We start from the raw sequence: 16,548 nt of genomic DNA on the forward strand, positions 1-16,548 counted from the left end.
CTGATCCGCACGTACGTATTTCAAAAAATTGTATGAATATTTTCTAGTCCCTCAACTACACGCACCTAAATGGTACGTTCCCAATTTACCGTGTAATTGGGGGGGTCTACTGTATTGCATTAAATGACATGCATTTTCTGGCTAAATTCAAGGAGAGAAGCAAATGCGCCCCCTAAATGACGTTCCTGTTTAGAATTCACGACAAAAGCAAGAAAATCGTGTCGTCGTAATGGCAACATTCATATTAAGACATTTTATAACAATATTACTAGTGAGAATCGAATAAAGCACATCTAAACCGAATTTTGGCCAATAGGAAAGCACAAAAGACAACCATCGCCGTCGCGATTTAATTGCTTTTTACGTGAATTTTCGACTTCTAAGAAGTGCTAATTGTTTTTTGCGCTCTCTTATTGACTAAAATTCGGTTTGAATATTCTTTAATCAGCCCTTTTATATCAGAAGTCCATAGTAATATCGGTAAGGATAACTATCATATTTTTAAAACATGTGTAACATCAAAGTGCAGATAAATTATGTTGCAATTGCGTTGCAATATTTTCCCCTGAGAGAAATATTTTGTACTTGACCTAATGAAAGTTCTAAAGCTATAATTAGTTTTAGAACTTTCATTCTTTTGATTTTTTCCGAGGTTACAAAGAAAATGGATTCAAATTAATGAAAATTTCAGCTCGTGAATTATCAGCAGCCCTCGAAATACTTGCATTATTTCCCAAAGAAGTTGATTGCAGACAGCGAAAAGTAAAGAAACAATTCGATTATGAAAGTTGTGATGAACCTTTAGATAATATTGAAAAGAAATTGAAGATAGATTTGATTACTTGAAATATCATGTATCTTTTTTTGAAATATTGAATAGCATCAATGGTTTAATAAATGTTTCGCCAGAAGCATTGATGGAAAATTGTAAAAAATAAAGACCAAGCTCACCGATTTTGAATCATCAGATATTGATGCCATTGAGCTCTGTGAATAATTAAAATTACTCTGGAGATTGGTTAAGCCACATTATAGATGGATATATTCCAACGTAGTGACTGCAATCAACACCACCTAGATAGAATATAATACAGAATGGTGTTGCTGCAATTCGAATAATTCTGACATTTCTTATATCTGTAGCCTGTCTTGAGAGAAGTTTTTTAAAATTAAACCTCATTAAAAAACATTTAAAGTCACGAATGACCGAAGAAAGATTAAGAGGGCTTTCAATTTTACTTATTGAAACTGAGATGGTATATGAGCTCAACTTGCAAGAAGTCGTCAATGATTTTGCAAAAATAAAAGCAAAAAAAGTTAAATTTAAATTTAGTGTTTAAAGCATATTCTATATTTAAATGACATTTATTTATAATATTAATATATACCTTGACCTCTTCATACATATTCAATAGTTATAATGATTTCAATATTAGTGTAATTAAAACTATATTTTCCGAAACATTAATATTTACGAATATATATACTTAACAAGATCATCAAGAGTCGATACTTATATCCTGTATGTGCATTTTAAATTGATATTTTTTCTAATTCATAGTAATTTGTAATAGATATCTTTTACATAATTATTTGACAATAATATAGGTTTTTTGGATCATATTTGTACAGAACTTTGCTCGTGAGAATCTTTGTAAAACAAGTTACACATATAAAATGTAATGTAATTTAAGAAATATTAATTCGAAAAATAGTAAAAGCGTTATTTTTAATTCTGTCTATGGGCGGCACATAGCCTAGAGACGTCACTGTCTTCAGCCATCTTTTCAAATTATCCACATTGAGGAGTTTGCTGCCTCGATGTTGATGTTCTAAATGACATGTTTGGAGAAAAAAAGTAAGACATTCAAAAAAGCAATGAAATTAAAAACAAATTTTTATGATTAATATAAATAATTTAAAATATTTTGCCGTGCTGTCTTAACAACAATTTTTATATTTCATTAGACTTCAATTTAACGAATAATCCTATTTGCCGTTTAGCGTAAAAAAGCTGTTTTGCTTACGTTTCCTATATGTATTAACTACAAAATGTATAGAGAAGACAGTTCAATCCGTAAAGCCCAAATGAACTTTTATTATTGTCAGGATATGCCAAGCAATACTTTTGTTATGGCCAAGATGCTTTGACCAACCCAAGCGCCAGTTTCAACATTTTTTTATAGCGTTGGGGTTCATGATCTAGGGACGTACTATTAAATATTTAAGAAGACGGAATAAAATATTCAAATAGCAATCTAAGTGTTTAATACTACTTTTGTGAGAATTGCCATTATTAAATAAAGAATTAGATACATTTTTAATAAATTGTAGGATTGCTTGAGAGAAAAGCATTCATTTTTTAAAGTAATACGTTAATATTTATATAGTAATCCCAAACGGTTAAAAAATGTTTTAACCTGTCAATTGACAATTTTTTAAAAATTTGTTTTTATGGCTGTTATAAAAATGTATGCTTCTTATTTATATTTTTTAGACGAATTTTAGATATTGATTTATAAGTTTGGTATATTATAATTATACATGTTTGAAAGTAAATTTTCATACTTTGGAAAAAAAATTATAAATGGAACAGAATAATGATAAATAAAATAAATTCTGTTTTTCTAAGAAAATATTATTTTATTTACTTTATACATAAATTAAAAATAAAATATTACAAAAATAAATAATATTCGCAAATCTAGTTTTAGTATTACGTCCCAATTTAATCCTTTTAAATGGTTTATTCTCATTAAAGTTAACATAACTTAAATTTTAAGTAAAGATTGACTATCGGAATCATAATCATCAAACAACAAAACGCTCTCCACATCTTGAAGTACCGAAGATATTATAGGTGGTAACTTTGAATAAATCTGGCTATTTTCTCCAGCTATAGTGTTGGCCTCTTTGCAAGCTTTCTCGATTTTATTTGCAGCCACGATGTACTAAAACAAATAACATTAAAGGATCTTGTAAATACATTAAAAAGCAAATGTTAAAACTAATTACTTGGTTGAATAATTCAGTCTTTTCAAACATTTTCTTCAGATTGTTTTCAAACACCAAATCTCTCTGCGCCGCTTCGTCGAGACTCGGATGAGTAAACAATTTCGACATATTAGATTGCAAGCGATTCATAGAAAACATCAGTTTTTCTAAGTTACGATTAGTATCCTCGAGTTTGATTCTCTGATTTTCTATATTAGTCATGACATCCAATTTGTCAATACTGCAATCGATTGCCTTTTGATTGGCATTCAAATTCTTTATCAAAGCGTTCACTTCGGCTATGCTGTTTGATCTTTCTTCTGTGTTTGATTCCAAAGGTAAACCAGTCTTTACGTTATATACATCCTTATTGATAAAGCCCTTTAGTGTACCGTCAGACAAATTTGAAACCATGCTATTGACCTGATACATAATTTTGGGATCCAACTCTTTGGAGTTCGCATTACTAATGTATAGGTTATAAATCTTTTCTTGAGATCTTTTCAAGTCATTTTCTTTCATTTCTATCTGTTTGCTTAGTTTACCTAAGTTTAAATCTGGATCTTCCGATGCCACTTTTGACATATTAGAAAATATATCGGTTTGCATTATGATACAAAATTAAGATGACAACTGACAACTAACTTGAATCTCTAACGAACGAACGACGACTCTTAAGACCATAACACGAAAAAATTCGACCGTAGACAAAATAAATATAATGTACAACTTTTGGTCAATAAATAAAATATAAAACGGTGGTGATCTTAATAAGTAAAATATATTAATCTAATACGTGTAATTGTATCTAATAATTTATAATATATATTTTACAATAATTATATAAAAGCACTTAAATTTATTTTTCTGTAATAAAAATCAAAAGTAGTTAAATTAATTTAATCAAATATTTCAATATATAATAAATATTTAATCTTATATTTATTTTATATGTATGATATTGGTTACCTGAATGACATTTGACATTTACATGGGAGCTCTTCGATCCATAATATGAACGCTTTTAATTTACTTTCAATATATACTTTGTAATCTTATATTGCTTTGATAACTCATCAATAAGGTTTGTAAGATAATACATAACTATGTCATGAATGTTCAGTTATTTGTTTACATGATTTAATTTTGCGTAGGAAAATTAATCTTTGTTGGCCTATATTCCTTGTGCGCAAGACAAAGCATATTGATTTTCCAATCGTTGACAAGTTTTCAGAATAAATGCGCCTTAACTGTCCAGAATGTAATCAAAACTTCAATTTACCATGTAATATTTTCGATTAAATAATAAACGATTAGTGGCAATGGTCGAAAAATCGATCGTGATGATCAGCTCGCTACTAAGCAATTTTAAGAATCTGTCTGTCCTGTTCCCTCTACCGAACGGTAACGCGATAAAAAGAGAAAAAAGATTTTATAACGCAACCTATATACGTTCAACATTATAAAACGTGGTAAATTATTATTGAAAAAGTTAACGATTGAAGACAATGCATATACACTTGAAACTATACTTCGATATTTCTAGTAATAAATGAGAGGTTGATAAATAATACGAATTACACAAAATCACGTATGTTTATCAAACATTAATAACGCAAAAATGTTAGGTAATATCATTGTAAATTTAATGCTCAGATTTAATTACCATTATTCTATTCTTTCAGTATATCATTATTATTGATATATTTTTACAAAAAATGCAACATTGAGGAATTTTATTATTTTATAATTTGCATTTCCAATATTTTTTGTTGTATCTTATCATCACGACAAGGTAAACATGGCAGACATTTTTATCTATGTCTAAGAACTCAATCGTTTGTAAGTTGCATTTTTAAAAGAGCTGTGATCTTGATATTTAAAAAAATAAGTTTTCACACGTTGATTATGGTTAACCATGCTATTTTTTGTGGGACTGTTAATTAGTTTTCTTATTTTCACCGAAGAAATTAAGTAGCACATAAAATTGTATATTTTCATATAGCCCAGGGGTCGTCAACCTTTTTAGGCTTACCACCCACTTTTCCTTATTTTTTATGGTTAAAATTTCCTTACCGCCCAGCAACATCGCTATATTTCAATCCAGTATATAGGTGAAAAAAATTCTAGAAGGAATTTAGGAAATTTGAAAAAACAAGTTTTTATTTTGCTATGCCGAAAAACAAAATTGTGAAGCAAAATCTTCAAAGATTTTGGGGTAAGAGCAAAAATCGCCCACCGCCCACTACGGAAGCCTTTAACGCTCACTAGTGGGGCTATATTAGACTATTAGGCTATATTACGGGCCAGGTTGACGACCCGTGATAGAGTCTAATACAAATATGCCGTCTATATAATTAATCCAAAGTTTCATCTCATAATGTCGATTTTTAATCGTTTTTCTATCAAATTCACTTATAAATAAATAATCAATTAATGACAATAGTGGTGAACTCACCAGTACATATTCTATTTGTTTCTAGTATTATATACTGCTTACAATATATATTTAGTTCAGCCAATGATTGTGTTTAAGTTATGCTTTCTTCTGCTTTTGCTTTAGGTATAATTTCAAAATCAATAATTTGCTACGTTAAAGAAATCAATATTAACATATGTGACATTGTGAAACAATTAAAATCGTGAATTTTGATACATCATTCATTTTTATGTATTTTAAAAATACATGCAAAAAATACATAATATGTATGTTATATGCATTTTTGTGTAAAATGTAAAATAACATATTATTCATAATATAAAATTTAATCCTTTGATATAAAAATAGTCTTATATAATTAGTGAAGTTTTATAAATACATGTATATTTTGTGATTGATGAAGCGTTTTTCGTAAAAACATGAAATGTTCTGAATATGTCATATTTTTATCGTATTATTTTAAATGTCTCATTTTCATTTAAACAGCATTTTTTCTCATCTTAATAAAAGTTAGAGGTTTCGGAACGAGATAAATAACGCTCTTAAGAAAATGCTGACTTTGGGGGTCATATCTTATAATATTTTGTTGGAAAAAACAACTTTTTTATTTTATACATATATGATACGATGTAGCTCATTAGACAGTTTTTAATTAATTTGTACGACCTAGCTCAATTTGAATTGTACATGACCTTATTCAGGTTCTGGCAAGTGCAGGGACCTACACAAGAGTATAGCGCTAGGACCTTTAATCCAAAAAAGTTATGTAAGGAATACAAAATTCAAATATAAAATCCAAATGAAATTTTAAATAATTTTAATATAAGCAGGTCGACATTTTGATTCTTCAAAATAATAAATAAATTAATTGAATATAGAGCATGCAAAGTAACTTGACTATACAAACTGCAAAAAAAATCGTTTTTAATTTTCAATATCAAAGTAAATAATATTAAAACTGTATATAAAATAGTGGGTCAACATTATTTATATTATTGAATTTAATTAAATTTATATTTTGGCAAAATAAAAAAGGTGCTCGATATAAAAAGTTTTCAAATCACTGCTAACAATCAACGTGTGTTGAAATTTGAAACGCTTATTATTTTCGATACATGGACTGTCAGAAGAAATCACAGGATCGAATATGTGCATCTTAATGAGCCATAGTTTAATTTGTGTATTTTCTTGGTTTATTGTGGAAATTTACAAAAATACACAAAGTCTGAGACGGCAAAACCGACCCCGAAATTAGCACAATTTCATGTGACTGAATCGGTTTCGTATGCTCAGAGCTGGCCCTGACGATATTCATCTATGGAATTATAAAAAATCTAGGAAAAACTAATTTGTGATGATCAATTGGAAGTAAAATGATATAATAATAACTAATATTGATCTCCCAGACACGATAGAAATTAAAAAGCACTAAGATTCAAATGGGATTCAAACTAATTTATCTTAGGCATTTACTCACTATTCTATTGCGCTGGTCAAAATTGAACTTTTCTCCGATAGACGCCAAAGACACAATCGATTCGAGGCACTGTCGACAGTAATAGATAGCCGAGGAAGGACGGATTGCGCATCGCAGTTTCATATGTTTATATATATGTATAATGTGAATTTGAATGGATGATTTTTTTAATTATAAAACGCTGAATTGCATCTTGTTCGACGAACACATATAAATTTCCAAAACTTCCCACTTCTTTTCCGACTATGAAATATACGAAAGCTCGATATCGATGTAAAATATAATACATGGAGATATGGGCACGAAAGAATATTCAAATAATGATTTATTGCACAGATTGGTACAACCACAATATCAATTGTGGTAATTTGAACTTAAGTTCACACAAAATTAGTATATAAAAGTGAATTGTTAATTATTTTTATGGCTTTATTTTTTATGTCTTTTATTCTGTAGAACGAAGTTCCTAAACTATTTAACGCTCGATTTCCATGTTATATTACTTCCTTGTTCTCTTTGGAGGTTCAAAGATTCGTATGTATAATTGAATAGGTGTGTTTAAAATCTATTGGTATATATATTTGAAATTATTCGTCGAAGGTAGTAAGTAATTCGGTTTCGGATTCGTCGGGCGTCTATCGGGGTTCGGAGTAGGCAGCGAGTCTGCGCGCGCAGCGACCGCGCAGAATATCGAGCGTGTGCGCGGCGCACAGTGTCGGTAGTCTGTTCTGGGCGGCGGCGGCGGCCGTATCGTGCGGGCGGCCCTCGGCTGTCACCCGGACACCGCCGCCATGGCGGGCAACACGGGCATGGAGCACCTCATCGGCATCGTCAACAAGCTTCAGGATGCCTTCACGCAGCTGGGCGTGCATATGCAGCTCGACCTGCCGCAGATCGCCGTCGTCGGCGGTCAGTCGGCAGGCAAGAGCTCGGTGCTCGAGAACTTCGTCGGCAGGTGGGCATCCATCTTTTATCGACATGGCAACACCGACGGAACCAATTTTCATCTTGCGCTCTCGATTTTCAGGGATTTTCTTCCGCGAGGCTCGGGCATCGTCACTCGACGTCCCCTCATTCTGCAGCTCATGCACAATCCGGCTGGTACGTTGCATTTCTGTTACAATCTGTTTGTTTACAACCGTTTTTCAGGGTCGGCATTTTTTTTATTTGTGTGTAACACGTTTTTTATCGACCATGCTTAAACATGATTTTTGTATTGTAAGATTACTTTTATACTATTAATTACAAGTCATTAGAAACCATCTTGTTTGTAGAAAAAAGTTCTAGGTCGAATTTTATTTCTCTCAGGGCCTCAAGTCGCAACTTGATGGTTTATTTTATAACTGCCACAATTTGAATCGTTCGATGGTTGATCAGAAAAAAATGAAATTAAAAAATTGTATAATAGATTTCAAAATAACATATAAAAACCCCACTTAAAATAAAGTGCCAGTCCTGCGGGGTCTCGTGTAGCAATTTTCTTTGACTATCACCGAGAGATCATATAATTATTACCGAACTACTATCGTAGTTTTAATCAGATACCCATAAAATTTTATTATAAATATCTCAGCTAAGTTCACTAACATCTTGTTTTATGCTAATGATTATTAAAAAAATCGTAACTCAGCTAAAAAACACAAATCATAGCCAGTTTTATGTAAAATTATATATATAATACTATTGGAGACTCCAAAACTAACATCGTTCAAAATGTATTCGTTAACACATTAAAAGCTGTAGTTTTAATCAGATTTTCATCAAATGCTCTGAAAAATTGACCCAATTATATTGAGTGGGCCTGATCCGCCATCTTACTTTCAAAATGGCGGTTATTAATAAAAAAAATCTATAGTCACTAATTAATTTATTAATCCTTTGTTGCCTTAGCTGATTAGTTTGTTGGTAATATTTGTGGCAAATATCTTGTACAGAAGCCAACTAGTGATTTTTTAACCAAATTTAATATTTATGGAATGGCAAAAATGTTGAGGTCATATAAGGAAAATATCACATTTTCCAATTGTATCGACCGATTGTCAGTTTTTTTGGTATTACTCTCTGAATATCGATTTATTATATAATAAAAAATATTTTGCTCCTAAAGCAAGTACCATACAGATTATTAAACATGTATCCGATTCTTTCTTCAATGATGACGTCGGATTTGACAATTTTCATCAAAGAAACAAAAGCCGATATTTCGGCAACTAAAGGTTACATTATTATTATTATTATTATTCTAAATCATTATTCTGGGGGTATAAGCTGCTACTAAAGAATTACCCCTCCTCCTTTGAATTAATTACAATTTTGCCATAGAAGTGATTGAGCATTTTATTTTGGAATTGATTGCATCAAACGCGCATTTGATGCCTAATCTTTTGGATATTACAAATTGATACTCAAAAAAAGTTTTTAAATTAAGGATTGCAGAACATTATAATATAATATCTACATATTAATCCAATAAATTCACACGAGAATTTTTCTAGCCTCAAAGTACGCCATTATTATTGTAAAACGAGTGATCGATCGTAACTCTTGTATGATTATAAATTTCGTAAAGATACTTAAATTGATTATATAAATTATTTTGTACATCAAAGTGTTGCCATGTATTCAGATTTGCACAATATTGATTTGCCTTTCAGTTGTATGCGATTTTTAATTACGTTCATTAAAAAGTGTTGCCATACATTAGAGTTGCATAAAATCGATTTGAAATTCTTAAGACCACATTTTAGTCGACGTCCATGTGTTTAAATTGAAAATAAAATTTTCTCCCAATGTTTTTATTCGTGTTATAAATACGCGAACAGTGTTGCCAACGCAAATCCGCACACCCACGAACCTGCGCGATATCGATTTGCGCGGTCGCGCACCGCCAGCTCTCAAACTTTATCGACGTAAACATTGCTCAGATGCGCCATTGTCGTTTAAGATTCGGCGAGGTAACGAATGCGAAACGTTCGGTGGGATAAATTATATGAAAAATCGCACGATGACTCATTGCGCAGCCGCGTCATCGCCTCTTCTTTTATCCGCCATTTTTTTACAGATTGCGCGTTAATTGCTATTCAATTATTTAGCGATCGCTATTTCATGGTCGTCTGCGTTCGTTTTCGAGCGTGCGATTCTGTTATCCGCTGCGCCGCCGGAAGCGACAACGAAAACGGAAAGGCGGTCGATGGAGAAAAGGGCTCTGAAAACGGCTGAGCGAAAAATATCGACCCCAGGCGGCCACTAGGCATGCGCTCGATTTGGACCGAAACCCAAATTTCATATTCAAAATGCATGTAATTTAATGAAATACTATGAAATTTAATGAAATCGAAATATTAAAAAAAACTACCACTGACTTGCCAATTTCTGCCCCACTCTGAAAAAAGCTGAATTTGCGAAAATTCTCGGGTTATCCCTCAAAGAAAATCTAAAAAAAAAGAATTTATCCCTAAAATAGTTTTTAAAATGTCATTTCAATGAAATCATATTGGAATACATTTTCACATGTAGATATATATTTTTATTAGTGAAAATATAATTTATCTGACAGGTGCTAGTAAAATTATATGATTCAAACTTTTCCATACGTAGTAATATATACATTTACATACTTATCAATATTTATTTAGAAGAAATGTATAAATGTTGCATTGAATGTATTTTTTAGTGAAGTTATATTTTCACTAGTGAAATTCAAATACATTTTCACTAGTAAATATACAGTGGTGTGCCAAATAATTGGACCAGACATTATTTTTCACATTTTTGTTGTTTCTACACTCTTTTATGTAATTTAAAAAATGAATATCTTATAACACAATTCTAACTTTTATTACTTAAGTCTTATAGGCATTCTCTCTAGACTCGCTATTTTTGGGTCGATTAGCCACGTTATCATGTTTTTTTTAAATATCTGAATTTGTATTTGAGCACTTGTATTTAAGAACCGCTCACTTACTTTATATTGAATTTATATCAGGTGAATTATCTGGCCTAGGTAAAACTAGTAAATTTTTGCTTGCCAAGTAATTCTATATTGATTTTGCATTGTGGCAGGGAACTGCATCTTGCATAAATGTTTTCTTTATTGTTTTTCATGTTTTTATCAATAAAATTTAGTTTAAAATTTCTAACTAAAACTGTTTTATATTGATTTATATTCATTGTTCCTCGAACAAAATAAAAGGGACCGGAACTCTTGCCGCTAATAACTGACCATAACATCACTGAACTTATATATTTTATGACTCATTTTATACATTCTTCCCTGTAATTCTCCGAAGGTCGCCTATACACATAATCGCGTTGTTCCGTCAACGTGCTCATGATTGTATCATCAGAGAAACAAACATACAAAAAAATATTGTAAAAATTTTTAGCGTGTATTGAAAAAAATAAATTTTAAAACATAATTTTTTCCATCATTAGCATTTTCCAATCAATCAATTTTTTGCAAGGGATTTTTTGACTTCTGAGAAGCGATAATTGTTTTTTGTGCTCTCCTATTGGTCAAAATTCGGTTTAGATATGCTTCATTCGATTCTCATCTACTATAAGTAGTAATAATGTTATAAACATTTAAATATTATATGAACGCTACATAACCAAGCGTTTCCAATGCGATGGCACGATTATATTGCTTTTGACGTGAATTTTAAACATGGACGTTATTTATGGGGGGAGGGGGCATATGCCCCATTCTTGAATTTGCTCAGAAAAATGCAAAACCCTTTGAGGAATATCGCCGTACATGTACGGTGGTCGATGTTGTACTGTTTTGAGGTACCCCAGATAGTATTTTAAATATAAAAAAATCATTATAAGTATATATTTTTTTAATTTTAATTAATGTAAATAATTTCTATAGAAAATAATAACAATAAATTAAAAAGTACGAAATAAATTAGCATAATGCCTCTGTATTCCCACAGAAGCCTAATCATTTATAATAAATATGTATTTAATAATATAAATGTCTTAAAACAAATTATTTAAACATATTAATACGAACAATTAGTAAAATAAAAAAATGGAAATTGTGAAAAAAAAAACGTAAAATTAACTAACTACTTATAGGTTTAATAAAATACTATGAATCTTATTGAAATTTAAAGAGCTGAAATGACGTCCCTGTCATAAGGTCTCAAGCGCCAAATATTTTGCTATCGAATTTTGCGTTTATTTGTATGACGTAATCTCGATGTATGATCATTGACACCGGAAAAAAAATAACGAACGACCGCATTCAACTTCAAACATTTTGTATTCAAGAAATATATATTTCTTTTATAGACCGGTCGAAACGGGAAAGGTCAACTGACCGAACCCAAAGTGGGCGACAGTCAAGTAGGCGATAAAAATCAAATAAAAAATTTTCATTAACCTTTTACGGTCAAATTTAACTATCCCATTACAGCCCTTGTGGTCTAATATTAGTATTATATGGATGCTGAGTAAAATTTGACCAAAACGGCCAAACCACCCTAAAAAAATCACGTATATTTCCTACACAAATATAAAGGCTAAGAATATTTATATGGTTTTAAGGATTTTATCAGATCCTACTATCATTACTAATTTCAATAGATAAAAAGCTTAGTATTCGTCACTCTCGAGTTATTATTATTACCTATTTTTGGTCGTCAGACCAATGCGATGATTCGGGGCGGAAACGAACTATTTGATGTTGTCTAATAAATATCTAGTTAAACTATCTGCGTAACTACGATTACATAATCATTAGAATTGGCAATTATGTCTCTTGCAGAATTTGGTTGAATTCTCGTTTATCCTAATTGGCAGGAAACGGTAAAAGTGTGAAGTGTCTATTCAGATAATTATATTGAAATAATACGGGTGTAATTAATGCTATCCAATCTTAAACTATAATGCTATTTTTCACTAATCGAATAAATGCTCTGCATGAAATATAATCTATTTATTCTCACGATTGGTCATGTTTCATTCACATAATAAAATATATTTGCTCAAAACTCGCAGATTGGTGATCAAAATATAACAAATTCAATGTAATAGAATAAGTATAGACAAGCAATTGAATTTTATTTCCCTTTTTGGTGTGAGAATCTCGGTTCAGATCAGTTATATTTAATTATATCCAAGAAGATAATTAACTTTTAATTGCACTGTTTTCGCGAGATCCTTCGTGGTCACACATGATTGAACAGGTGCGCGCATAAAATAAGAGTCAATAATATACGGGAGAATGTCTTCTCCGTTCGTTTCAAGATTATTGTATTGTGATATTTAAAACAGTGGCCCTCAATCGTTTGTTCCCATATACAAAATGCCATTAACAAAAGAAGGTTCGCCGACAGTTCATCAAATATTTTTATAGCAATGTTTGTAAAAACATTATATGTGTAATTGCCGTTGAATCTCAAAGAAGTAAAATATTTTTTTGTTACACATTTTTCCTACAATAAGTCAAACATAATAGGGGTTATCTGTTTGTTTTGTATAAAATACAAAATCCTAGGGATCATAAATATTAAAAAAAACATGGCTCTTTTATGTAACAAGTATTTTATAATATTGTTCATTTACTGTTGTTTCCTCTTTTTTAAGTTTTATGTAGCAGATAATGGCCTCAGAATCACATTGAAATAGCATGTTTATTCCTTGTTCGAAATGAGAAGGCGCTTCTGATGAATCATTTGTGGTTTACTGTCGACACTTCTGTCAATTACTAAGTAGGTTTTTAATTAATGTTTTATCCATATAGCAAATATCATAATTATAAAATAGTTTTTCTCCCAGAAATGTTAAGCGGGGATGGCGTACTAGCAATAGAAACTCGTTTTTGCTTTATCTAACAATATTTTGCCTTACAAAGGTCTTTCTATATTGCCCCTAAGATGTGAACTTAGTAACAAACTCGTTTCGCATTTTAAAATCTCAGCCTAAACCTTATATTTATTTAATATTAATATAAATAGTGCTGTACTATACGCTAGATATAAACTTTTCCACATTTTCCAAAAGGTTTTATCTCGAGTTGCTTTTTATTTTGGAATTGCTACTCTGAAAAAATGGGAAATTATGATAGTTATAAAAACCTGTATGAAAATTGACCATGTTTCAGCACATAAATATTTGTATTGCACCTCTTTGATTCATATTTATATTATATATTGATAATTAAATGTAAATCAATTTTTAATCGTTGTTTGTAGATGATATTGTAATTGTATGCTATTCAAATCCGTTATCAGTTATTGTTAATTAAATATTACAATTCTGAATGACAATATCAATTTCCCTTGAATTCGTAATCATATACGGATTCAAATGCTAATGATTATGTCAAGGGGCGTGATTTATTCATAAATGAGAATATTATCTATTCTATTGAAAAATCATCGGATAATAAACCATATACGTAAAAAATCAGTTGACCTGACTGAAAATAATGTCGATATCAATATTAAACTACATATGTAATGTTTGAAAATCGTTGACGCAATCTATGTTTACGTCGATTCGAGAATGTAATGATTACATAAATACTACAAGTATTGAAGATCTTTTTTACATTGAATTTGGCATTTCATTAATCTAGAGTTGCGTGATTATCACAGTTAGCATATAATTATGCATATTTGTCGTACGCTCATTCACAGTGGTGTGACAAAATAATAGGACCATTCATATATTTTGCAGCAATTTGCGAATCTTTCAAAACATTCGGATAAAATAATTACGATTTATTTTCTAATATTTTTTTTAACTAACACCCATATCAAAATTGTTAGTGATTGGTAAATTGTGGATTAATTCGATAGTATTTAAATATAATTTTTATTTGAAAAAAAATCTTCTAAAGAGAAAATTGCTATTTGTACTTTATTTAGTGAAGATACTCATATTAATCGAGAAGTTGTCTAAAAAATCAACAATCAATCGTTAATGAGTGATAAGAATTAAAAAAATGTTAGCACTTGGACATGTAACCCTATACGTTACAATGACATAAATGTGGACGAAAAATTGTTTCTTTTGAATCGCAATGCAAAATAGAGAGTTTACAAATGAAGGTGTAACAACTGTTTTAAATGATCGAAATATCTAAGAAAAATTTACATCGACGATTACGCGAGCTGGGTGTTAACCCTTTTAGTGCCAAGCGAAATTAGGCGGTGTATGCTAAGCATTTTTAAGCAAAAATAGACGATTTTTAATAAAATTTAAATTTTTTTGTGTGAACCACTATTTATTAATAGAACAAAATTAAATTTAGTTTATATAAAAATTAAATACACAAAGTATAGAAAAAAATATTTCATTACTTGACAAGCAAAAACATACAAGTTTTGCCTTGGCCAGGTAATTCACCTGATTTAGATATTTTGAAGAAAAAAATCATTGAAAATGTGTGATTAAATGACAAAAAACAACTATAATAACGAGTATAGAGAGCCAAATAAAGAAAAATGTATAAAAATATTAGTTTTCAATTTTTTGGCTACATAAAAGTGTGCAGAGAAACAATAAAAATATGAAAAATAATGTCTGGTCCAATTATTTTGTCACACCAGTGTAGACATATTCTTACTAATTTAACATAAGTTGCCTGTAAATATTTTGCAGACTTGATCATATTTTGACAAAAGCAGTTACTTTCACACTAGCCGTTTGCGTTTTTTTTTTTTTGAAATGTGAAGTTAACGCTCCTATAATTAAAAAATATTGACACCTTTTTTGTTTTCGTGCGAGGGGGCGCGTACAGATATAGGGAAATTATAATTAGCTCATGACGAATTATAAGAGAATCTGGGAATGTATACGAATCCTTCCTTTCACAAGGCAATCGACCTTCGCTCACTTTTCGAGCTGCTTTTTAATTTCAATGGCAATGTCTGTGCATATACGAAGTTTGTTTTAACAAGTGTTTTTGATTGACTTGTTTGAAACTATGCCACATTCATTATTTATGCTATTACTGTTGATCGCATACACATGGTAAAATAATATTAATCATATTTGAGAACTACAAGAATGAACCTTTAGGATGTCGTGCATATTCTAGTTCGTTAAAATTTTCGTGGAAATTTATTTCGCTCAGGAATGCAACGAACTGAGCGTTATGCAAGTCTGGAACTACAATTCGCGAATCGATACGAGCTGCGCTTATGGCACGCTTTCTTGTTATGTCATTTGAACCACGTTCATGACATAATAAAACGCGTCGTTAGTATTTTTTTTTATTTCATTGAGATATTTATCTATAAGTAAAAATTCCAAATACATATTTGAAAAGATGATCGATTTGAAAGCTTCCTATTTTATTAAAAATCAGTTATTCGTTGCACGGCTATTTATTCGTGAATTCAAAAAATTAAATCTTGGGCGTGTTTTTGACAACCAACGCCACAAATAATGTATGCGTGGCGCCATCCCTTTCCGCCGGAGAGACTACGAAAATATATCGATTGTTGTCGGTTATATAACTACGTGTTTATAATTGAGATTTTTTTCTCGTATTATTTTTTTATAGACTAAAATCGATACACGGCGCAACAGTCTCTTGATACTTATTTAAAAATAACACCGCTGAGGTCACGTCTTTGGAGCGCGAGTGGCTCGGGTCATATAATTATTGTTGTGTTCG

At 30.6% G+C, this 16,548-nt stretch overlaps 2 protein-coding genes across 29 annotated transcripts in view; one reads left to right on the forward strand and one right to left on the reverse strand.

The window, feature by feature from the left end:
- Nucleotides 1-2,678: 2,678 nt before the first annotated feature.
- LOC148229177 (uncharacterized) lies at nucleotides 2,679-3,657 on the reverse strand. Its single transcript, XM_088198567.1, has 2 exons — nucleotides 3,016-3,657; nucleotides 2,679-2,951 (listed from the first exon to the last, which is right to left on the reverse strand). Exons 1-2 carry the CDS (start codon nucleotides 3,601-3,603, stop codon nucleotides 2,772-2,774), a joined length of 768 nt encoding a protein of 255 aa, XP_088054693.1. The 5' UTR covers nucleotides 3,604-3,657; the 3' UTR covers nucleotides 2,679-2,771.
- Nucleotides 3,658-7,631: 3,974 nt separating this feature from the next.
- shi (dynamin-1 shibire) overlaps nucleotides 7,632-16,548 on the forward strand; it is a 29,200-nt gene continuing 20,283 nt past the window's right edge. For all 28 annotated transcript variants that reach the window (XM_088198412.1, XM_088198421.1, XM_088198430.1 and 25 more), the window contains exons 1-2: nucleotides 7,632-7,866; nucleotides 7,939-8,012. In XM_088198412.1, the coding sequence (XP_088054538.1) occupies nucleotides 7,703-7,866; nucleotides 7,939-8,012 (238 nt within the window). In that variant the 5' untranslated portion in view covers nucleotides 7,632-7,702. The remainder of the gene's footprint in view (nucleotides 7,867-7,938; nucleotides 8,013-16,548) is intronic.

This window comes from Plectrocnemia conspersa, unplaced genomic scaffold (genome assembly GCF_051122295.1).
Source record: "Plectrocnemia conspersa isolate PC_06_02 unplaced genomic scaffold, ASM5112229v1 ptg000011l, whole genome shotgun sequence".
Lineage (NCBI taxonomy): Eukaryota > Metazoa > Arthropoda > Insecta > Trichoptera > Polycentropodidae > Plectrocnemia > Plectrocnemia conspersa.